Here is a 23,727-nt window from a genome sequence, read left to right on the forward strand (position 1 = left end):
AACATTACCTAGGTCCTTATTGATATTATAAGATTAACGTACCTGCAGTAAAAACCAAGCATGTCCGATAAACATCCTCAGATTTATTTCGGCTTCAAGAAGAAATGGGAATTACATTTCATGTGAACATCATCCTATCCTTATTAGATGTGGTAAACTAGTCCTTGTAGGAAGCGTCCATTGTTTTTCCATCCCACTTTTAACTTCCAACAAAATTACGTCTCACTGCAAAGATGCGCCATCTAGTGGACAAACGACTACTTATCGCCAATACTGGAAATGCAGCCATGATGATGATGAATATTTATTTTGGCTTTCTTTTAATGCTATTAAATTTGTAATTATGTATCGGCCGTTCTAATACCGATAGTATGTGGGTGCCTGTGTGTGTGTGCATGTGTATATGTGTGCACCGCCATCTACAGGCCAATGAGTGTACAGTCACTAAATGTACACAAAACCTAATTTTTTTAGACCCCCCCATGGATGAAATTCTAAGAAACTTGGCATACCACCAGAGAATGCCAGGTCAATCATACACATAAAATTTGGTGCAGTTCTGAACATCTTAACTGAAGATAGGGGCGATTAAAGCAGAATAAAATTGCATTTTCATTTTTTACCGGCGGGGTGCAAATCACAAATGAGTGATTATGGGCCAGATTGATGTGGGCCCTTGAGACCAACATACCATAAAAGATTCTTCATCCTCAGTGCAACGGTTCAGGTAGTTATTTAGGAAAAACTGCTTTTTTTGCGGTTCGGGGGGCCCAGCACGGGGGGGGGTTCCGTAAAAGTCTAGTGGGGCTACATACCCACCAAATTTCATGTGCCCCGGTGGTTCGGTGTCCCGGGTATCGTTGACCAAAAATTCAGGAAGTAGATGACAGGGGAAAAAAAAAAAAAAAAACTTTGACAATCCCTATATGACCGCTTCGCTAGCGGCGGTCATAATAAATGAAGTGTAAGACAAGTCTTGTGTTCTAGTACCATAGACTATAAAATAGGTTCTAGTACCGTGAGCAATAGTGTGTCCAGGGATTTCAATTATTTGTTTTATGTATTCAGTAAGTGGCTGCCAAAACTGGGAAACCGAGAACAGGACCATTCAATGTCTTCTTTTGAAAAGTGTCCAGTATGTGATTTTGTACTTTTATGAAATCATGTTAATTATTGTATAAGGATCAGGACAGTTCAGTCAGTAGTAGGAATGTCTTGTCATCATGTAGAGCTTCACCGTCATCACTGTAATGTTTAATAGAGCTCTTACGAAATTAATTAGACTTGCACCCTTTATCTTTTACTATCTGGCACACAAGCATAGTTTCCCAGATCCATCATTATGATGTGTGCTGCAGACATCCGATTCAGAGATATAATCATGAAAGCATTTCAAAGACTTCAGTGGATTTGTCCTCACCCCTTTTCTCCACACAAACCTTTTGAGTCTGATTTGATAATAATTGTACTTAATTCTGAATGCCATGCATACCACCATATCAAGTTCTAAAGGCACCCACCGTGAACTTGATCAGTTATATCTCAGCCCATAGTTGGATTGTTCGGGGTTAGTTGTGTGTGTGTGTGTGTGTGTGTGTGTGTGTGTGTGTGTGTGTGTGTGGTGTGTGGTGTGTGTGTGTGGTTTGTGTTTGTCTGTCTTGTGTGTGTGTGTGTGTGTGTGTGTGTGTGTGTGTGTGTGTGTGTGTGTGTGTGTGTGTGTGTGTGTGTGTGTGTGTTATGTGTGTAATATGTGTGTGTTTATGTGTACAATCTGTTGCTGACAGCTGATACTGATTTGCCGAAGGAGCCGGTGTGATGGCCATTACACTAAGGGTCAAGCAGCAAGTTTGAGCAGTATTTCCATCACAGGCTTGTTGTGTAATGAGGCCAGACAGTGTGCATTTCACGCCCCCTGTCCATCTATCACACTCTAACACGAGAGTGGAAACACTTCTCAACTTCCACATCAAATTAGTTCCACATTTATATTAGAGGAAGAACTCGTTGCATTTTACAATGCAAATACGTGGTACTACTAGTACATATAGGCATAATAAATAGACTTATGAAATTTCAACTCACATTATTAGTACAATGGAGATAACAGCAACCTGTTATCACTTTAAGCAAGCAAAAGAAGTGCAGCTCCTAAAGGCAGTAACGAGTATCCGCACCCTTGTGTCTCTGTGTCTTGTCTGTCCTGGCTCAGAGGGGCCTCCCGGCGCTGTGTAATCACCTTTAATGCTCTCTGGAACAGGAGCTGGCTGCCAGACCAGGTGGGAGCAGCCGCCTTAATGACCAGACCTTGGCATAAGTTTAGACACTGAGAGGAGACCTCTCCAGTACTCTGAGTGATAAGGGATGAGCGCCTGTCATATCTGTGCAACCCTACACACACACACACACACACACACACACACACACACACACACACACACAGACACACACAGACACACACGTCTTACCAAATACTAAAGGGGGAGTTAGGGACAGGATTGTGTTGCACCTCCATTTGAATTATTTAAGTTGTCAGTGTGATTTGAGGGGTTACAGCAATCGGCTGTTTTGATGGATGGTATGCTCTACTACCATAATATCCTCCTTTCTCATCTCAGAAAATGAGAATGGTTCTTCTCTTGCTCTTTCTCTTTCTCTCTTTCCTCTCTCTTCCCTCTTTTTTCTCTCTCACTCTCTTTTTCACACACACACACACACACACACCGCAAGAATGCACTTGATTTTTTTATTCTTCTGACACGGCCATAAAACTTTGAACTGCTCAGCAACTTTTGATTCTCAACATAATGGGATTGGCAATATTGAAATGGACTAAAACAACATTAAATTGTCATATCTCCCTGATCCACTGCCATCAGATTTAGATGGTTAGAGAAGAGGCTTATCCTCCACTGGCCTTTAACACAACCATGTTTAGCTTTGATTTGTTCACCTCTTTGTCCACCTGTTGTGCAGATTTTACTGACACATTTTAGTAAAAACCTGATGTAGTACCAGCTATAACAAGATCAGAGGAATGGCATGAATGACTAATTCAGCCTTCCTGAGCTATAGCTCAGCTAAATCTGTTTTTGAATGGATAGAATGTTACATAAGTGAACTGATGATCTACTAGAAATGACCTGCAATAATTCCTCCTTTTAATTCATCCCCACTTTATGATGCACAAATATGGACCCTATCCACCGGTCTAAAGCCACTAACATGTGACATTTCACTCTAATGCCCATTTAGTTTTGCATGGCTTCGTTGGGTCAGTCTGATGTGCTGCAGGTACTCATTAGCAGATGAAAGGCATCTCTGGCTGCCTGATTGAATGAGCTGACCATCTAGTGCGGGGGTGAGGGATGACAACAAGGGCATCAACAGACATGGGTTTGTTGTCTTCAGAGGTCTTTCTGAGCCATATTGATTGAGAAGATCTACCTCACATTTGTAGTTCAGCACATGTAGGACATTATAACATCATCAGAAGTTGATTGCTTCTCAGTAATATATCGTAAAGACACCAACTTTGACACAGACAACACAAAATGTGCAATGTTCTATAAAACTAAATGATATCTTAGCAGAAATCAGAGCGCTTGACACATTGCTGGGCGGATGTCAACGAAAGGCCTGATTGAACGACTCTTGAGATTTAGTTAATCCGGCTGAATGTCGGACAGAAAAACAGGATCTGTCTACAAGTGGCCAATCAAGAGATTGACCCTTAAGTCAGTCCAAAGACAGGTATCAGGTAGACACCTCAGACTATGGACTTGAGAAAGTCCACAATCTAAGAATCGTGAGATTTGAGAAAGGCAAAATTTCATTTTGGTTTCAGTTGAACAAAACCTTTGAGCTTGAAAGTAGCTTATTTTCTGACTAAAATACCAACTGCCATGTGCTATTTATAGGTGGTTGATAATCATTTGGCTTGGCAATTTCTCACATTTTTATAATTTCATATTTGTATCAAATCTGCGATTAGGCACATCTCAAAATAGGAGCATGTTGTTCAGCCGTACACAAAACCGACACAAAATTCCCTGTGAGTCAGCCTGGCTGTGGCAGGGACTGGCATCCCATTCTCAAGCCTCTCCTGCTGTTTAAATCCAGCCACATATCTAGCGGAGACAACACAGCCTTGCCGCTAATCAGAGACACCTGTAGCAACTCGACACCCGGGTGCTGCGCACACAGCCGCCATGGCAACCACTGCATCGTTTTTTGAGGGGTGACCTTTCTATCTTTCCCCATTAACCCTTCTCCTCCTGCTTGGCAGAACCTCTCTTTGCCTGCTGCCTTGCATTGTGTTCATCTCTCTCACATTCCTCACCTGTTGGTCTGTTCTGTTCCAATAGTTCTATACTGCCAGGTTAGTGAGCAGAAACTTTTCCTGCCTTTTTCCTCTCAAGGTTCATGAATATCTGCCTTATTTCAATTTCCCATTTAGAAATAATATGTTAATAAACTATCATGTTTACAGTAGAAACGTAGAATTGCAAGTGGATGTAGATAACTAAATGAATAAGCCATCATCTTCTAGGGCCCTAGCACGGAATACACTGAAAAGCATGAAATAGTACCAAGAATATGAAATTGAAGGTCTTTCAAAGACCACACTTGTGTACAAACAAACTGAAAACAATAGAGCTTTCCCATTCATTTTCATCACAAAAAAACAAACGCACATCGCATATCAATTATTTTATTTATTCTTCAAAGCGCACTCACTGCGTGCAAACACAAGACTTCCTCCTCTCAGTTCCGGAAGGTACTGATGCTTAACTAAATTACAGCACTTCAAGAGTGTATTGCTCTTTTGGAGCAATCAACAAAACAAATGTATTGACAAGCTCCACAGAGTCTGATTCTCTGAGACAAGAGAATGAAACTCTGTTTTTCCATTAAGGAGCTGGTGTTCTTTAGCAATGAGTGGCAGCTCTGTCTGTGTTTGTCCATTTCAATCTCCAGTGAAACGTACTGCTGCTCTGACTTTGTAATCTAAGACCAAATTGCGTTCAGTCTTTGAATCAGAGCCAGTGGCACAGTGCGTCCAAGTCATGCATGGCTTTGCAACTGGAACAGATACTTGGATGCACACTTTGGAAAGGGATGAATAAATTGGTGTGACCTGGAAAGTATGTGATGAACATGATTTTCTAATCTATTCAGTAGACTGAGAATTATGCTTTCATAGTTTTCTCATTAGAAGTGTTGGATGGCTGTGGAATTTTTATTCTCATAAAAGTCATTAGTGAACGGCTAACTAATCAACACCAATAGTAAACAATTCTTATACTGCTTTGAGTTCCTTAGAAGCATATGTAGTATTGCTGAATCATAGCATCAACAGTGTGTTGATTAAAAGTCGCCATCTTGTTTTTAATTGCTCAGTCATTCAGACAGTACATAGCCATGACGTGACCTCAGACTGGCAAGAGTGTTGACACCCCAACACCCTGTGTAGGGCCAGAGGAGCCTGTGCTGTTAGTCTCTTGGTGTGACAGTTTGACTCATTTCTAGGGCTGTCAAAATAACTGATTAATTTCGATTAATTAATTTGAGAAAAAATAACTGATTAAAAAAATAACGCAGATTAATTGATTCCGTATGACCTTCCCTAGTCAGTAACCATTAGACTGTAAAAAGGAGGAGAGAGAAGAAAATGTCTAGATCATTGATTGGAACATTTACTTTTAAAAAACGGCCTGATGGTGTTGATTAAAGGGACACCAGGCAAGCCTGATGCTTTTTCTCTACGAAACCCCCCCTCGCTCGGTCTGAAGCTCTTTTCCTTTTCTTTGCGTCTTCCGTCAAGGGTTTTCGCTGCTTCTTCGCCGGCTCTGCCATTATACACACGTTTGCAACAATCTCTAGCGTTTCGTTAGCCTGCCTCTGTGCTGTAAACTGATCCTGCTTCGGTCGGCGGGTAGGATACACCGAACTTGCAAGTGGGATATTCTTCCTACAGGCAGTAGGGGCGGGCGAGAGAGCCTTCATTCGCCCCGTAATGAGTCATTTAACCATATACCGACTTACGAAGATGATTAATTAACACGAAAACGTTGCCTGGTGTCCCTTTAAAATAAAGTCCTCTGCAATGTCTGCAGCAAGGAATTTGCATATCACCAGAGTTCATCAACTCTTAGAGTAACAGGGTGTTAAGTCCCAGAATAGAGCTCTATGTAGTGCACATAAGGTCTCAGCCTGGTAGTAGCCCATGGCTACTAATGAGAACCACACTAGTTGCCTACTTCAAAAAGTGCCAAATTTCTGCATACTGTTGCTTCAAGGTTTTTTCAATGGATGCTGTAATACATGTTGCTGAGGCCATTTCAGTTCCTCATTGCGTTGTCCTTGTCTGTGCAGTGTCTCCTGAAGCTCTGGGGTTCCTGACGGCCATCGGGGTCTTCATCGTCCTCATGATCCTGCTCTTTTTATACCTCAACAACAAGCTGTCCTTGGAGACTGCTGGGCCTCTGCCGTGCCTTGATGACTACAAGAAAAGCAAGGAATTGCAAGGTGAGCATGTCATGAAAGACGTGTGTAATTATATGTGACTAAGGCCAAACATTTAAGTTCATCCCAGGTGGACTATGAAGCTGACCACAATAATACAGATTCTCCCACTATATGTGTATTTTTCTTTGATATGTGTCCCAAAGATATCACAAGCCATGGACATTCTTCTTCCTCAGAAACTGTCAGTTGAATTTACTTCAGGGTTTTTGGCAGTTTGTTTCATTTTCTGTCTATCTGTCTGTTGTTGTTTTGTTCTTAACTGAAAGTCTGACTTGTCACTTGAAATCAGAGCCAGCTATGGTTGGCTGAAGGCTTGTTCTCAGTGATGGCCCAGAATGGGATAAGGCCACCTAATGCCTGCCAGCGTCTCAGACGCGATGTAATCGAGCTGTAATCAGCATTCTCCAAAGGGTATCAAATTAGCTGCCGGGGCGTGCTTGTCCTAGACTTTTGGCAATGATAGACAGGCACACACATGCCTACACACACACACACATACACACACACACATGCATACACACACTCACTCACTCACTCAGACACGTACACAAATACCTACTAGCACAGTTCTATAGGCTTATCACTCTGTCCAATTAAATCTGTCATGCATTGCAGCTGTATTTTAAAAGATTAAATCTTGCACTTCTGTAAAGAAATCAGTGAAATGCTCATTGACACGCTAGTAGTGTGTAGCTTAATCTGTTTGGCCAGTGTAAAACCCTAGTTAGCTTTAGTTGCCAAAGAAAAGGTTCTGAAGTACAAGAGGGACTGTGTCCCTGTCTCTATCAATCTATCCATAACTAAGCAAAGCAAAGCTAAGGGTGAGCTGAACTTCTGTGATTGATCACAGGGGTCAGACACCAGGGCAAACCGATATGGTCAATAATGAATCATGATGGCTCATGTAACACCTCTGGGTGAACACTTGAGACCGCTCTCAGCCACTGGAGCACATTTTCACAAGCTCATTGTGAACTGTAGGTAGACGTAACTGTGTTTTCCTTCTGGACATGCAAAACCAACGCTGTGCGCAACATGCCATCATGCAAAAATGTTAAGATATTTCAGTTCAGAATACATTGCCATATGAAACATGTTTTTAATCTTTTGGGTTTTCTAGTAGTAGGCAAAGAATTCTTACTAGTAGTAAGAATTAAACACAGGTATGCTGAGAACTGTCACGTAAATGAGAGTGCTTTTATCCAGTCCACTGCCATAGGTCCTTATAATCATATAAAAACAATGTGAGTTTAGAAACAGGGTTGGTGTCATTTCAATACAAAAACAGGCCACAAAAGAGGAGCTAACCTTTCAATTTCTCTCCCAAGTAAACATATGGATTCTCTGTCTTTATGTATGTGGAGTTGACAGCTTGTATGCAGGGCACAGTCAGTCAGTATTGTTCCACAGTGTTTAGTTTTCATATGGAGCATGTTGTATTGATTGTTGTATTGAACACACCACAGTGCAGGAGAACTAACAAATCAGTAGAGAATACATAGTGATTGCCTCGACATTGTGAAGCACACAATTGGTGCTATAAATATGATAGTGTCAGGAAACACAGATGGTATCTTGTGTATAATTCAGAGTTTTCCAAATGTCTGCGCTGGATTTGCATAGCATTAGTCAGGAGTGGGCCACTATCCAGTGCAGTGCAGTCGTTGGGCTGTGCCATAGAGGAGCCGATCTGGACAAACAGGGCGGATTGTCCCTCGCCACTGCGGCATTATAAATGTGTTCAAGCGACTGCATTGGCACAGATTAAGTGTTAAGTTTGTGTGTTAAGATAAAGTGTTAAGCCTAAGCAAGTGTCACAGACTTCTGAGCCTCTCAGCTGTCCCTCTGTATCTCACTCTGTCAGAAAGCAGCGTTTGACTCAAGACACTTCATGATTTATACTTGGTGAAAAGTACTCAAATTCTTCCCAGGAGCATCAGTGCTAGCATCCAGCTTTTCAACATGTCGTCGCACAACTGGTGACCGACCACTCAACTTAAATCCGTGTGTCCGACCAGGTCTTAGAGCATAGGCTGCAGTGGCCAGTGACTCTGGGGAATCCCACGGTGATTAATTTCCTGGCTCCCGTCTGCATGTAGATGAGACCCAGTGCTTATTTGGACACTGTCCAGCGAGACTCCCCTTCCCCCAGCGGGGATGAATGACTGGGACTAGGGCTTATATTGAGAGACAGGGACTAAAATAGAGAACACACTGTCCAAAAGTAGTGATTAGATATGTCAGTGTCCTTCATTAAAGTGTGCTAATGGAGATCTGCCTGTGATAACCTTTTGGTAAATGTATATGGATTTTATCAAAGCACACAGTTCTTCTGAGATGGGATTTGATGGTGTAGGTCTTTTATCAAAGCACACAGTTCTTCCGGGATGGGATTTGATGGCGTAGGCCTCTTTGGCATGCTAACTTGTGTATGGGAAGTAAAGGATTTGTGTAAGATTGTACTTATTTTTTATCCATCCTTGTGACACCTTTGAATTGAAAGGACCTTGCTGAGCTTGGCAAGTGCATTTACTTGTTAAACTCCTAGCTGGCTGTCTTTTTCCCACATAGACCCATGTGTGTACTGAATGGGAATCCATCAAGACAATCTCCCATTTGATTCAGGAGAGTTTCTTTCAAAGTCCATCATACTCTACATCTGATCCAGGGAGTCCTCCCGCCAGGCGGAGTTAAGGCCTTCCCCCAAGTCATCATGGCCTTCCTCAAGAGCCTGCAGCAGAGCTTACCCTCCATCTCCTCCATCTTGGACTCTGTCTCGGAGAAGGTGGACGACCTGGCCTTTGCCATCGGCGATGTCACTTACAGCGTCAGTGGCGAGCTAGCTGAGCAGGTCAACACCGTCATCCACAAGGTGCAGGTCAAGGAGCAGGAGAGGCTGTGGAAGATGGAGGCAGCTGAGAAAGAGGCTGCAGCGAAGCAAGCGGCTGCCCTGGAGGCCTCCCTAGAGCCCCACCCACACACAGTGGTATCAGCCCAGGAGGGAGGCTCCATGCAAGGCCAGCTGAGGCAGAAGGCCTCATTCAACAGCAAGACTTCGTTGAGCCAGTCCAGCCGCAACGCTGAGGCTTACACCACAGACTATGGGACAGGCACGGACCTGTCCACAGAGACTTTCTCTACGGGGAGTGACCTGTCCCAAACTCCTGATGGTCTCAAAGAGAAGGACAGTGTTTCACAAATGGCAGGAAAGACCAGCTCTGAAGAAATAAACCGCTCAGACGATAACAAAAGCTTCCAGACACCTCAAGCATCATCAGTTGTCAATAAGAGTTCACTTTCCCAAGAAGATTTGAAAACAGGTAGGCCCAAGAAAGAAGAGGACTTGGCTAAAATGAAGAAGACCCAGGAGAAGATCATCAAACGCCTCTCATCCAGCTCCAAGGGTAGGCCAAAACGAGGCAGTGCTAGGGGACCAGGTGAGGGACTGAGTGCCCGACTGCTCTGTGATCTGCTTCTCTTGTCTTGTCAGTGTCTGTCAACTGGCCTAATCTGCTCTGACTTCCACCCTGGATCTGTCATCTCCGCTCTGGTCTTCTCAACCGGCTGCATGTCTCTTCCCTTCACTTCCAGCTGAGAGATTAGCATGCAGGATCTCACCCATTGTGCCAATGCACGCTCCTGTCAACCTTTCCTGCTATATCTGATGTATACAGAGAGACATTGTTTGGCATGGCTTAGCATTATCTGGCATACTGTATCTAGCATAGCAGAAGTCAGTGATTAATGTTCATTCATGGGGCATAGTGTGTGAAGACTATATACTGGTGCTGACTGAAACAAATGACCAGGATGTGAATTAAATTTGCCTAGACCTGCCCGTGTACCAATGCTCAACTCCCTCGCAAAGTCTCCCACAAAGGGCCTAGAAAAAGCTACTCTGTGATGAGGGGAAAAAGTATTTAAAAAAAACTCCTGGGCTTTTCATCTGTCGCTCTTGGGTGACCGATAAGCTCTGCCCACGCCACAGATAAACAGGGGCTTAGGTTTCTGGTGGACAATGTGTTCACGATATGTACACTTCTGGAGGGGCCCTAGGATGGCAGACAGAGTGTCTCTAATCCGTCATGAAAATTTATGCAGGTGTGGTGTGCTCTCTGCCTTAGCCAGTGCCTTGTTTGCGGAGCACTTCTGATTTTATTGGGTCATTTTTTATTTTCTGTGCTGCTTAATTTGGAGTTGTATGCATCAGATAAAACACCTAAGAAGCCATCTAGAACCAGCAACAAACGTGTTATTTATGTAAAAAAACATCTGTTCAATAAAAATATACAAACAATTTCTATACTGATATAATGATTGCTCAGAGAAAGTACAGTAGAGTCAACAGTAAATTAGGTGTTGTAATCTGGGCTTTCTGTGTGTGTCTGCTCACTTCGTTAATCAGCTGGAAAACTTTGAGAGTCAGTCTCATGTCTAGAAGGAACTCTGCTGAACCCTAGTGGTGAACAGATTGAAGTGCAGTTGGTCAGGTTTTCTTCTTCTTGTGTCCAGTTTTAGTTTGCAGACTATAGGTCATCAACTGTACTTTTCCATCTAATTTCTTACCATTGTCATATTAGAAAAAACAAACAAACCCAAGTGTGGCTGCATTTGGCCTGAATAGGATAACTGTGACAAAGTGTCTCACTGATTTCTGTATCCTCTCTTCCCATCCCTGTGTGTTGCTCCCAGATAAGAGCTTTGCAGATGGGGACTTCCATGGCTCATCGTCAGACAGCGAGGACGAGGTGATTGGGAAGTACCAGGAGGCCGTGAGTCGCTCCCAGGGGCTGTGTGGGGGTGCAGCTGATGCCCGCCACCCGAAGGGCTATGGCTGGGAGACGCGTCAGAAGTACAGCCCCCTGGCCGCCGAGTACGATGGCTACAGCAGCGAGGCCTCGGCCGAGGACGGTGAGTTTTCTAATGCAGAGTTAATGGAGGGAGGATTCAGTGGTCAACCCTTCCTCCAAAGGGTCAGAGTGTGAAACTTCAGTAGAGGATGAAGAATCGGTAGAATAAATAAAAATAGTTCATTGGTTTGTTTCATAGATAATGAGCTGTCTTTATATTTGTGGAAAGATAAAAAAAACACTTTGTTTACTTCACACTGTGTTATGTCTGACTGGAGTTTGTTTACAAACTGTGTCATGCCCCTTGAGGGTCTCGCTTTTCCCACCATGCACCTATATATAGCCAATGCTAAGAACAGTGTTTACCTTTTTAATAGTATACCATCATTACATCTGAGCAGAATAGTTTCCTTTTACTCTATATCTTTACAGACCCTATAACATATTTTTTTTTAATCTGGGTCACAACTGTGAAGTCTTTAGTGACCACTCAGGACAGCCTTTCAAAAGAACATGCAATAAGAAGATAAGTTGATTTACACCAAACTGTTTCAAACGTCCCAAATGCAATCAGGAGAAATGTTTGCATTGTAGGAAAAAAGGATCAGTCAATACATCCTCATTTACTGTGGAAAGATGCTATATGTATTTTTGGAAAGACACAGATCCTCCATTTCTCTTTAGCCTTGTAATCTACACCCGGTGCTTCTCCAGTCATAACGCCAGCTCACCTTCCCCTCCTGACGGGCTGGATTGTGTCTCCTACAGAGAGCCTCCTTTCCCTGTGTTTAAAGATGCCTCCACAAGCTGTTCAGTTCTGCAATTGAGCTTCCCTGTGCCCCCGGCCAAATCACACTAATCCTGTGCAGTCTGTCACATTCACTTTGAAGCTGCTGCTTTTATGAAAGTGTAAAAGTATTCTCAGAGGTGCCACACGTGTTGTTTAGATAGGATTCTCGAGGAGAATTAATTTTATGAGATAAATCAAAAATGCAGCCAGCCACCCTGTGATCATTCAAATCCCTGCAGCGCATGTGTTCTAGAAACTGGTGATTGGGTATGGCATAAGTAAACTGAATATGACCCCATACTAATCCGAGACAGGTCTGCACTAAGAGAATGTTTGTCAGAACCAAATAAAGTAGACATCTGGTCTTACGGTATAGACAGACCAAAATAACACCAGTAGAAAATCATAAATAAATTATAAGTTAGATAGCATCTTACCAAATCAATATATAAATTTACTATTTTGACTGAGAGTAATGGATTTGTGGTTGTTATGAAGCAAGTAATGTTAAAGAAACGGACTGTCTAGAAAATACCTTGTAAATACCTTGTATCTAAATACTATATGCTGCCACTAGGGGGACACCTGGGTCTTTCCAAAAGTGCGAGCTCTAACTGGAGAATATGTCTTGATTTATGCGCTGTAGTTCTGTAGCGCTGCTCCACACATGGCTTTTCTGGGCCTGAGACGTGTGTTACATTACTGCGTACTGGTGCTTGATTAATGCACTATGTGTTCTTCACAATAACATGCCGGAGTGACAGATGAGTGGGTGTGGCGTTTGATGGATGGGACATGACAGGAGCCCATTAATCAGGTACTGATGTTTATTAACGGCCCAATTAGGATCACATGCAGTCATGAATGAGTTTATCTGTGTAATGGCTTTGGCAGTTAGACACAAAATACAGATTGAACAGACCTTAGCGGGCATGTTTAGATGACAATGACCCTCTGTTCTTGAACCAATTTATAAATAAGGTAAATAGCATTAGTAGCATCTAAATACCTTTTTGCGTCCACATTTCTTTGATTTGAACATTGGCACCACATAAGTCAGCAGGGCTTCATAACCAAGTAGAGATGACTGCTCTTTGTTCATGCTGGATTATATGTGCCAGGTGTGCTGGGCTTGTACTCCGGTCCCTTTTATGAGCCTTTCACTCCTTCTACGAAACAAGCCAAGCTGAAAATTGTGGCTACGCAGCCGGATGTGTTTCAAGTACAGTCTGGTCTCAGTTTAGCCAAAAAAAAAGGAAAAGGGTAAAAAAGCTTTTGCATTGATCTGGCAGAGGAGCAGATCTTAATTTCATGAGGCACCCAGATACAGCCATGACTGAATACCTGATACTGAACATCAGAGGGAGATCATGACAGGCCTGACCTTCTTTCATATATTTATATTTTTTTCTCCCCCTTAATGCCTCTTCTGAGAAACACACACACACACACACACACACACACACACACTCGCTCTGTTTTTCCATTGTGCAAAGTGGAGCGAATCTGGAAGGGAGCACTGTGTCCCCCTGCAAAACACACAGTGCAAAACAAAAGCTGGTTTCCATTTCTCCCTGACAGCCCCGAGGTGGTCGGGGCCAGCTCCCGCCCCTGGAGAGAGCGGTGGTCCGGGCACCCTGCCCAGGCTCCTCATGTCAGAGCCAGCCGGCAGAGCTGCAGGGTGCGGGGCTGGGGTGGTGCTGCTGCTGCTGCTGGGGTGTGGATGGAGAAGGAGGGGCTGGAGAGAGAGCAGAGCGAGAGCGGAGCGAGAGCGGAGCGAGAGCGGGGCTAGAGCAGGGCTGCGGTGTTCTTTTGCCCCCGCGTCACCGGAGATGCTTTGGCAGCCATGTTCTCTTTGACTGAGGGGAGAAAGCGAAGAAGACGCCAAAGTCATGCTTGGGCGGCCATTTTCCTGCAGGTTTCTTTTTTTTTTTACCTCCCCTCCATCCCAAACCTAGACATCAGGTTAGCAAGCAGGTCTGGACAGTGCCAGGATGAGACAGGGTGTGGATTAAAAGGGGGGGGGGGCTACACACCGCACTGCATTTGAATGTGAAACAATTCAGGCTGTTTCAAAATGTAAATTTGTGAATGGAGGGGGAGGAGGGGGAAAAAGGAATTATAGAAAAATGCTGGATGTGCGTCTCAGGTGGGAACAGAAGAACAGGAGAAAAGAAATGATCCTCTTGCTGTATGCCCGGGCCAGACAGCCAGCCAGCTATAGGCAGGCAGGCAGCAGAGAGAGGCAGGAGTCTTTATCCACGCGAACCTGTCAGAAAAGATGAGATAAATTCACTGCCTGTCTCTCCAACTGCACTAAGGGGCTGTCAAAGAGATGAGGGATGGGTGAATGAGAGGGGGATTCAGAGGAAGTGGAGAAGGGAGGGAGAGGGAGAGTGATGCCTTGTTGCCACATGCTTCCTTTTTCTCTGTGTGTGTGTGTGTGTGTGTGTGTGTGTGTGTGTGTGTGTGTGTGTGTGTGTGTGTGAGTGAGAGAGAGAGAGAGAAAGAGAGACAGACAGACAGAGAGACAGAGAGAGAGTGCAAGAAAGAGAGATACAGACAGAGAGAGTGCAAGAGAGAGTGTGAGAGAGAGAGAAAGTGCAAGAGAGAGAGTGTGAGAGAGAGGGAGAGAGTGCAAGAGAGAGTGTGTTTGTGAGAGAGAGAGTGGTTGAGAAACAGAGAGAGCTGGAGGGCTTTAGCCGGAGGACATGTGTATTATACATGAGGAGACTGCTGCAGATGCTGGGAGGCCAAGGCTGGGCTCAGCGTCATCACGAGCACTCAGGAGACGTGAGGTTTCGACCAGCCTGAAACAAAGAGCAGGGCAGCCACTGGACCCCAAAGAAGCTTCGCCTTGTCGTGGGAAAAGAACTGACCAGCCGTCCCGATTTGATGCATCTCCAGGGCTTCAGATGCATCAGTATTTGTGTTTATTTTCTGTCTTGCTTTGATCCAGAAAGTTTTTGTTGTTGTAAGTTACTCGTGGTTTCTTCCACCAAAGTGCCTCAAGTCCTTTGACAAGCCAGAGTACAAACAGCATCCTGCCACAGATGACATCCGTGTTGACAGGTTGATAAAAGACTTGTCTGGTCTGCCTCTGTTTACATTCACAGACAGCTCTCCTTCACCCTCCACTCCTCTCCTGTGGAGCCCAGGTGTGCTGTTGGAGTTAGCAGCGAGATCTTTGCTATGCGTCTCCCTGTTCAGTTCTGCATGCTGACAGGACTGAGAGATCACAGACTCGGATCACATACAGTCGTCATTCATGTTGTTGCAGCACCAGGTCATGAGATAGGACCTATCACTAATATTTTACCAGAAGGTCTCAAGGTTACACGGCTGTAGTGCACTGCCATGGGAGGCAGTCAAGATGTCATTCATGTTCGTACTGCACAGCAGTATTGTAATTTTCCCTGCCAGCCCTTAAGTGCTGACTAGCATCGCGTCGGACGAGCAGCACCTCCCAAATCTCCCAGCAGGTCCCCCCCCCCCCCCCACCTCCTCCCGGCGCCCGACTCACAGTGTCGTATGGAGGCCAATGATGAGAAGAAGCCCTCCTTAAGTGTGGCGTCAAACATTAATGCCTCTGTCGGAGGGGAGGGAGGGTTCATCCTGTCATCCTCCCCTCGTTAGGCAGCGAGAGGCTGAGCCGGTGTGACAGCAAGGGACGGGGCGACGGTGACAGTCCCAATTAGCGGGCCCTGCCAACGAGGCGCTAGCTCCCGGCTCGGATCACAACAGCCCGGGGTTCAAAAATGGCGTCTCGCTTTTGATCAGATCCTACCCTCGCGTGTCAGTCAAATTTGCGTCAAGAAGCCTTTCCCACACAGATCTCCATTTTAGTCATTACATGTGGGTAAAAAGTGTGGTGTATCAAGTTGAGGCTGCACTTGTGCAAGCGCTGAGTTTGAGAGCATACTGCAAGGGCAGAATTCACCATCACCCCTCCTGTGCTGACTTTGAACTCCACAATCTCAGGTCAAGGACAACACAAATCACTATTGTAAATCATGGACTAAAACATATAAACCTATTCAAGGAGGTAGGTTTTGAATGTCTTGTCACAGAACTGGAGTGTTTTGAATGAATCCTTTTATGGCAGGGCCAAGGTGGTGGTGAATGCTGTGCAGTTCTTCAAGTTGTTGCTACTCATGCTATTGTACCCTCAGTGTGGAGGCCTCGAAAGAGCGGACATTAAGAACAACGTCTCGCTCTGTATAAAAACAGAGTATTGCTGTCGCTGGGGCTTTTTATTGCCAGTGCTCTGTGAGCCATTGAGGCCGGCCCTGTTTATGAGTGCTGGTCTGAATCCCAGTGGGGTTGTGCTAATGGGGACCAGACGATAATCGTGGGGATGAGGTCACCTAATGTGCCTCCCGTCCTGATCGGCAGCAGATTCCTGTGGCCACCGCAACATTCCACTGTTCCCTTGCAGCATATGTGTGTGTGTGTGTGTGTGTGTGTGTGTGTGTGTGTGTGTGTGTGTGTGTGTGTGTGTGTGTGTGTGTGTGTGTGCGTGCGTGTGTGCGTGTGTGCGTGTGTGTGTGCGTGTGACACTCCACCACCCGTGCTTAATGCAGTTCGCATGTGTACTCGCTGATGCCAGGAGGCGTGTTGGGTCATCTCTCCGACATGGCGGAGCATTGTTGATGGGGAGAATTGTGGATGGGAACGACCATCCAAACTGGTGGTATTTAGGCCAGAGCCATATGAAAATGACTGCACTTACACTTGAAAGTCTATTTTGGGAGCTTATTTAAGGACTATCTTTAGTGATGGCTAGGGGGCAGCTGAATCATTTAGAGGGGGGGATACTGAAAAAATCATATAAGGATGGTTTAAATGTACACTAGTTAATTTTTTACAGCTCGTATCACTGATGTTTTATTTAAGCAGGTCGAGCTCCATGTTTGAATGAGAGTCCTAACATGAACTTTTAGGAGTACCATTGTGAGAGTGGTTGCCTTATTTAGTCTCTCACAAAAAAGAATCCATTGAGACTGAGAAAATTGTCTTTCTCTTGAGTTTTGCTTCGGTTTCAATACATTATCACTCCTGACAAATGAGACATTTTGCCATCAAATTGTCCAGAAGAATCGCTGCACTAGATTTATTGTCAAATAAATTGGTTCAAAATTGAGACTTGTTGACAAAACAAGCCGTATACTCAAGGGTACAGAAACGGTACAGACCGAACAGACTGCATGCTTTGTGTGTAGTTGTGAGATCTACGCGAGTTACGTCAGTTAGAGAGTGACAGTAAGGGTCATTACAGACAATAACTCAGAGTGGTTGACACAACAGCATGCTTTGACAGCCTCTTGGGTCACAGTAGCCTTATTACGTATGACACAGTAAGGCATGGTAGTCAAGGATTTCTATTCGTATTTCAGCCTTTGTGATTCATTTCAGGCTTCCCATACGCAGTAGCTTTTCTCAGTCCTCACTGACTTCAGAGTAGCACTTGTGGTGGATCTGCTGGATTGTCACCACGTGAAATATTGTCCTTGTGATCTGTGTGTGCAGCACATAGCATTACTCATGGTACATTATTGAATATCACACCAATATGTTATCCCTGTCTCTTGGGGTCAGACAGGTATTGGACTTTGTTTTTTATGACGCCACATGTCTGGTGGCAAATGAAATCAGGATCAGGATGAAATCCATTACTGACAAGGCTATACCCATGGGCTTACAAGAGCTGTATCCTATTTTCAAATTTAATAACCACACCTTCTTTGAAGTATACTATCACAAGGTGTTGGATTGCTTTAGAAGTTTCAAACTAAAGCCCACCTGCCAAATTCTGATACAGGGCTTTTATGACTACTCATCACACAGTCACCATTATACATTTAACCCATGGTGCTGTACACTTTCTCCAATGAGATACTAATCTCTCTCCTCCCCGTTTGTCCTCACAGCAAACTGCATCCAGCGGATGAGACGCACGCCTCCACTGGACGAGCTCCAGCCGCCGCCCTATCAGGACGAGGACGGCTCGCCGCGCATGTCCTGCACGCCCTCCGACCTGGGCGACACCAAGTGCGAGCTGTCCCACGGCAGCGACAGCCCGCGCCACTCCTACGGCAAGTGCCCAAGCGAGGGCAGTGGCGCTCAGGAGACGGAGAGCTACCTCAACAAGGGCTACGAGGAAGACGTGCCCAGCGATAGCACGGCCGTGCTCAGCCCCGAGGTGAGGCCGCAAGAACCAGCTACGCCCCAGATGAGCTGGCACAAACGCACATCTTCATCAATTATATCATTAAGGGGTGGTATTGTTTTGCATATAAGGATCATATAGCATTAACTATGAGAGTCCTGATATGATCACATATGCGTATACCATACTGATTAACTTAATGATGCATGCAGGTCTTGACTCTGACATCATGAGTCATGTCTCTTCTAATGCGTACTGTGTTTCAGTCAACAGATATTGGCATGCATTGCTCCATTTATAGATAATTCAGTTTATCAGAAAGAATTACATACTGCTGCACTTGTCTGATACAAGATATAATCAGTATTGAATAGCTGCCATATTGGTCAAGGGCACGGTGCAGCTGTGGCCGCTGCAAGTGAGGTCCTTTCGTGCCACGGCACCAGGACTTTGTGTGTTTCCCTTTTTATGCATGTCTCTGAACATGTTGCATGTCAACGAGTTCACTTTGATTAAATAATTCAGTGTTTTGCTGCATTCACTAACCTGCTACATTATGGATTAGTACTCTCTGGCAGCTTCAGTAGTCATCACAGCACAGAAGGTTAAGCAGCTTTCCTCAAGTCCTCCTTACAGCCACACAACTGAGGGCTTCTCATGTGTAACGAGCAGTGAGTGGAAATGATAGGAAATCATGTTTCACTACATAAATATGTGCACGGCAAAGGAATTTAGGAATTTAGCTTGACCCTTGTTGATTCATTTTCATCATATTTTGTCACTGTGTGTTGTAAAAAGGTAAACCACTGTTGTTTTATTCCATTCTGGAACATCATCATTGTGATTGTAAGCAATGCCAAACGAGTGCAAGTAAATGCAGGGAGGCTGTGTGCATCAAGTTCATTGTGGCAGAAACCATGGTAACCGTGCTCAAACAGGCGAAAATGCCATTAAAATCAGAGAGGGAAAGTTTATTTATGCAGCATATTGCACTGTAGCTGGGTGATATTTTCCCTGTTTTTTTCTCCCTTTTCTCTGGTGCCACCACCAAGAGTACATTAGTCTCCTGTTGCTTGGTAAAGGAGCCACAGGAGTGGCATAAAAAGTTATTAAAAAGACATTTCACTGTATAACCATATGGTCACGAGCTTTAAAAATGTCAAGCTCTGTAATGCAACTGTAATGTGCGGTGGCAATTTTACCCATTTTATGTGCGTGTGTGTGTGTGTGTGCAATAGTGCAAGGAGGGACAGAAGAGAAAAACAGTTGAGGAGTTATGAGAGATCCTATTTGTGTTAGCGTGTTCCAACTGGGACACCAGGGGAATGCTGTGATACGCATGCTTAACCCAATGCCCACCCCCCTAACCAGAGCAAATCTGACCCTCAGGACATGTCAGCTCGTGGGTCGGCTGCCCAGCTCCCAAAAGGCTATGAACCGGACCCGGTGGCCCAGTACGGCACCCTGGATGTGGTGTTCAACTATGACTCAGGGGACCAGCGGCTCGCAGTGACCGTCATGTCCGTCACCGACATCCCTCCCCTCAAGCGCACGGGCAACATCTCCTGGCAGGTGCACCTGGTGCTGCTGCCCACCAAGAAGCAGCGGGCCAAGACGGGCATCCAGAAGGGGCCATGCCCGGTGTTCACTGAGACGTTCCGCTTCAGCCATGTCGAGACGGAGATGATCGGCAACTACGCCGTGCGTTTCCGCCTGTACAGCATCCGCCGCATGAAGAAGGAGAAGGTGCTGGGCGAGAAGGTGTTCTACCTCACCAAACTCCACCTGCAGGGCAAGATGTCCGTGCCTGTCATACTGGATCCCTGTCCCACTATACCAGTGAGTTACAATCCCATGAGATCCCAGGAGAAAACAGTTTTCAAACACATCATCTCACTGAAAGGCAATTCTGGCAACTTTATTATGCCTGTAAAACTTTGATTATAAGGAGGATAAGAAGGATACTTTTAGTCCCTTTTACCTAGTTCTTTAGAACTATGCAATGCTACCAATGTTTTAAAGGAGAAATCCAGCGATTTGAGGTCCCAATCAATCACTTATACTGACAGATTGTTTATGTTTATGTTTTCTCTAGCCTGTCACAAATAGGCCAGAAGCCTTTGTGATAAATACTTAAAGGGACACCATGCAAGCCTGATGCTTTTTCTCTACGAAACTCCCCCTCGCTCGGTCTGAAGCTCTTTTCCTTTTCTTTGCATCTTCCGTCAAGGGTTTTCACTGCTTCTTCGCCGGCTCTGCCAATTTTACACACGTTTGCAACAATCTCTAGCGTTTCGTTAGCCTGCCTCTGTGCTGTAAACTGATCCTGCTTCGGTCGGCGGGTAGGATACACCGAACTTGCAAGTGGGATATTCTTCCTACAGACAGTAGGGGCGGGCGAGAGAGCCTTCATTCGCCCCGTAATGAGTCATTTAACCATATACCGACTTACGAAGATGATTAATTAACACGAAAACGTTGCCTGGTGTCCCTTTAAATGAATTCTCAAGCGGAGGTCTGTTAAATATTGAAAATTAAACCACTGATGATGACCTACATCTGCTGCCTGTGTGTTTGCCTCCTGTGTTTGGTTTCCAGGGCAGCGAGTCCCAGGTCAGCATCTCCGAGATGTCCAGCGAGAGTGCATCTTCATTCCAGTCGGCGGGCCAGGGCTCCTCGCCAGAGATCCTGGTGGGTCTCGTTTACAATGCCACCACTGGCCGTCTTTCCGTGGAGATCATCAAAGGCAGCCACTTCAAGAATCTGGCTGCCAACAAGCCACCCAGTAAGTATGCTAAAGCAGTTTCTTGTCAGTTGCGACTCACAGCTGTGCAAGCTGTTCCTTCATTGTAGTTAGATAACTTTCAGTCTAGTTTAGTCTAGTTTGACAGCTCCACTAAAACTCTACATTTTGATTAACGTCAACTCAACTAAGATAAAAAAAAAAAAGAATGGGTATGAGGTGGAAGTATTTCCATCCCACTGTTAAACAGTTTTGTGGACTATTTGGCACCAAATATACTGCATGTGATGAGGTCATCACATAAGTCTATGATTCGGGTGAAAATTACATGACTGCAACATGTAATCATCTTGAATAATGGTGGATGGATAGTGGATGGAACTAAGTGGATGTTAACAGTCAGAACCAACATCTGAATCCTAACATTAAGATATAAAATTCCATTACGTGAGCAAGCACATCCATTCAAGTGGCTCTTGCTTATTCATATTGATATAAATAACCATGTCATGGTTACTGTTTGGTCCGCCATGTGGTGTTTTCACGTGGTGTGCTACAGACACAATATTGAATGTGCATGATGAGACTTCTGAGCCACTGTGTCATTCAGGCAAGTGCTGTACAGACTGAGATCATTACATCCTATTAAAACACAACCAACATGCTGCAAACTTTCCCCTCTGTTTTTACCCACAATCACCTCTGCTGCCCTGCCTTGTGAGGAGAAAGAACATACTTGAGAGCTTCATGAAGTCATCTTGACAAAAAACGCACTCTGAAGCCTTGTGTGATGTCATTGACCTGGTTTCTCTCTCCTTGTTGCTGTTCTTTGTTTTGTCCCCTCTGATTGTTTTGTCTGGCTGTCTGCTCTGATATTCTTCCCTGAACTTTTCACCCTGTTACTGACATCTTGGTCCATTGTTTCTCTTACTGCTTCCCAACCCTTGTTGTCAGATGGACTATTCTGTTGTCTAAAGCACTTGATAGGTGGACAGGTTTATATTATTAGAGGTGAGTCTCTCAGCTCTGCAGATCAAGTGTGTCTGCTGGCTACTATCCAAACTATCAATGTTGGACACTTATCACACACACACACTCTCTCTCTCTCTTCTATCTATCTCTCTCTCTCTTTCTCTCTCTCTCTCTCTCACTGTGTTTCTGTTATCATCTCTTCCTGTCATTATTCACACTGTCAGTGGGAGTAGATTGGTAAAGTTTCCCTCATGGATGGTTATGTTAGCGATAGCCCTTAGAGTGGCTAAGTAGATAATAGCCGGAGGGCTTTTTCCCAAATAGGCCATCCATGAGTAAAGCTTTCCACTTGTTTCTGTGTGCTACCGTGTATGGTATACTGTGTATGCACATTAGTGTGTGCCATATCAGTGTGTTACCACTGCATTTCCCACACGCCTTGCCTCCTTGTAGACCCCTCGCTGCTTTGCATTTTTGATGTTGCCTGGGAAATGTGGGGAAATCGCTTGTCTTTGTGTAGCATGTGTCATTTGTTTTGGTTCAGTTCAGTAGACTAGCCAGTCTGCACTAGTTTGCAAAGTGTGCTGGCTAGTTACAGGACGTGGCTTATTTCCTTGTGTTGTGGATACCAGGGGGTCACTGTGTCTGGTGATGTAATCTCAGCGCTTTTAGAATTTGATTTATATTTACCTCAAAAGTGTTGCGTGGTCAGTGTTTTCTGTTTGACTGTCGGAGCTACTGGTATGTAATAAAACATGATGACAAAAACAAAACAAGGTATGCACATAAAATATGTGGCTCTGAATTCTTTCTGTCAATATATTTGCAGTTTTACAATTTAAAAAAAGAAAAAATCCTAATATATATGTATGCACAACAATCCAGTAGATAATTAGAGTTAATTTCTCATCATGTCAGTAACTGATGTTGCCGTCAGATGTGTGACGACATAACTGAGGCAGGAAACAAGAACTGGCTTTCAGCATCCTTCTGGCCCCATCTGCATTCAGCCTGCCACTCTTGCACGCTCATTAATTGGCACTCTCAACTCTGGTTTATTCAAAAACAATGGCGGAGGAAGAGTTCTACTACCGCCGGCCACTTTAGGCACTGACAGCGCCACTGTCAGTTTTTATTCACTGGCGAGTGAATGAAAATCAAGCGTGTTTCAGCTGGTCTCTTTATGTGAGAGAGGAGAGTGAAACGAGACTTTATTCAAGGCATGCAGATACGCCTCTGAAAGCATCTGGCTCTCAACACTATGAAAGCCCCTTGACATATCCCTGACACACTCTGACATTTTGAAAATAGACTGCATTATCATAAAATACATTTGTAGGCCCAGACGAAAACAAAAAGGAGTCACGGCGATGGATTGCGCATTCACTGAGGCGTTGGAGAATGCAAGGTAGTTTCCTGCCATTTGAGCTGAGTTACAGCGTCTGGTCAGAGAGTGTTTGTTGGAGTGAATGAAAATGAAAGGACTGAAGAGAGACAGATATGCTGAACGTTTTCATGCAGATGTGATATTTCAATCTCAATTTATTATGATGAATAAGAAATTAATTAAACTACATTGTACACCAACCAGGCATTTTGCACACGATTTAAAATACAATTTACACAAATGTCTGATAGTCAAACATGTCAAAAACGTAAATGTCAATTAATTTAT

General features: G+C 44.5%; 1 protein-coding gene across 7 annotated transcripts in view; it reads left to right on the forward strand.

Moving 5' to 3' along the window:
• The window catches only part of syt14a (synaptotagmin XIVa), a 39,773-nt gene that overhangs the window by 10,565 nt on the left and 5,481 nt on the right, over positions 1-23,727 (forward strand). For 2 of the 7 annotated variants that reach the window (XM_042073106.1, XM_042073103.1), the window contains 7 exons: positions 6,376-6,528; positions 11,221-11,439; positions 18,099-18,370; positions 19,727-20,176; positions 20,936-21,122; positions 22,014-22,091; positions 23,392-23,460. In XM_042073106.1, coding sequence (XP_041929040.1) covers positions 6,376-6,528; positions 11,221-11,439; positions 18,099-18,370; positions 19,727-20,176; positions 20,936-21,122; positions 22,014-22,091; positions 23,392-23,460 — 1,428 coding nt within the window. Of the gene's footprint in view, positions 1-6,375; positions 6,529-11,220; positions 11,440-18,098; positions 18,371-19,726; positions 20,177-20,935; positions 21,123-21,805; positions 22,092-23,391; positions 23,461-23,727 lie in introns of those variants that run through there. The other 5 variants (XM_042073104.1, XM_042073105.1, XM_042073108.1 and 2 more) reach the window with 5 other exon arrangements.

Source organism: Alosa sapidissima, chromosome 19 (assembly GCF_018492685.1).
Source record: "Alosa sapidissima isolate fAloSap1 chromosome 19, fAloSap1.pri, whole genome shotgun sequence".
Classification (NCBI taxonomy): domain Eukaryota; kingdom Metazoa; phylum Chordata; class Actinopteri; order Clupeiformes; family Clupeidae; genus Alosa; species Alosa sapidissima.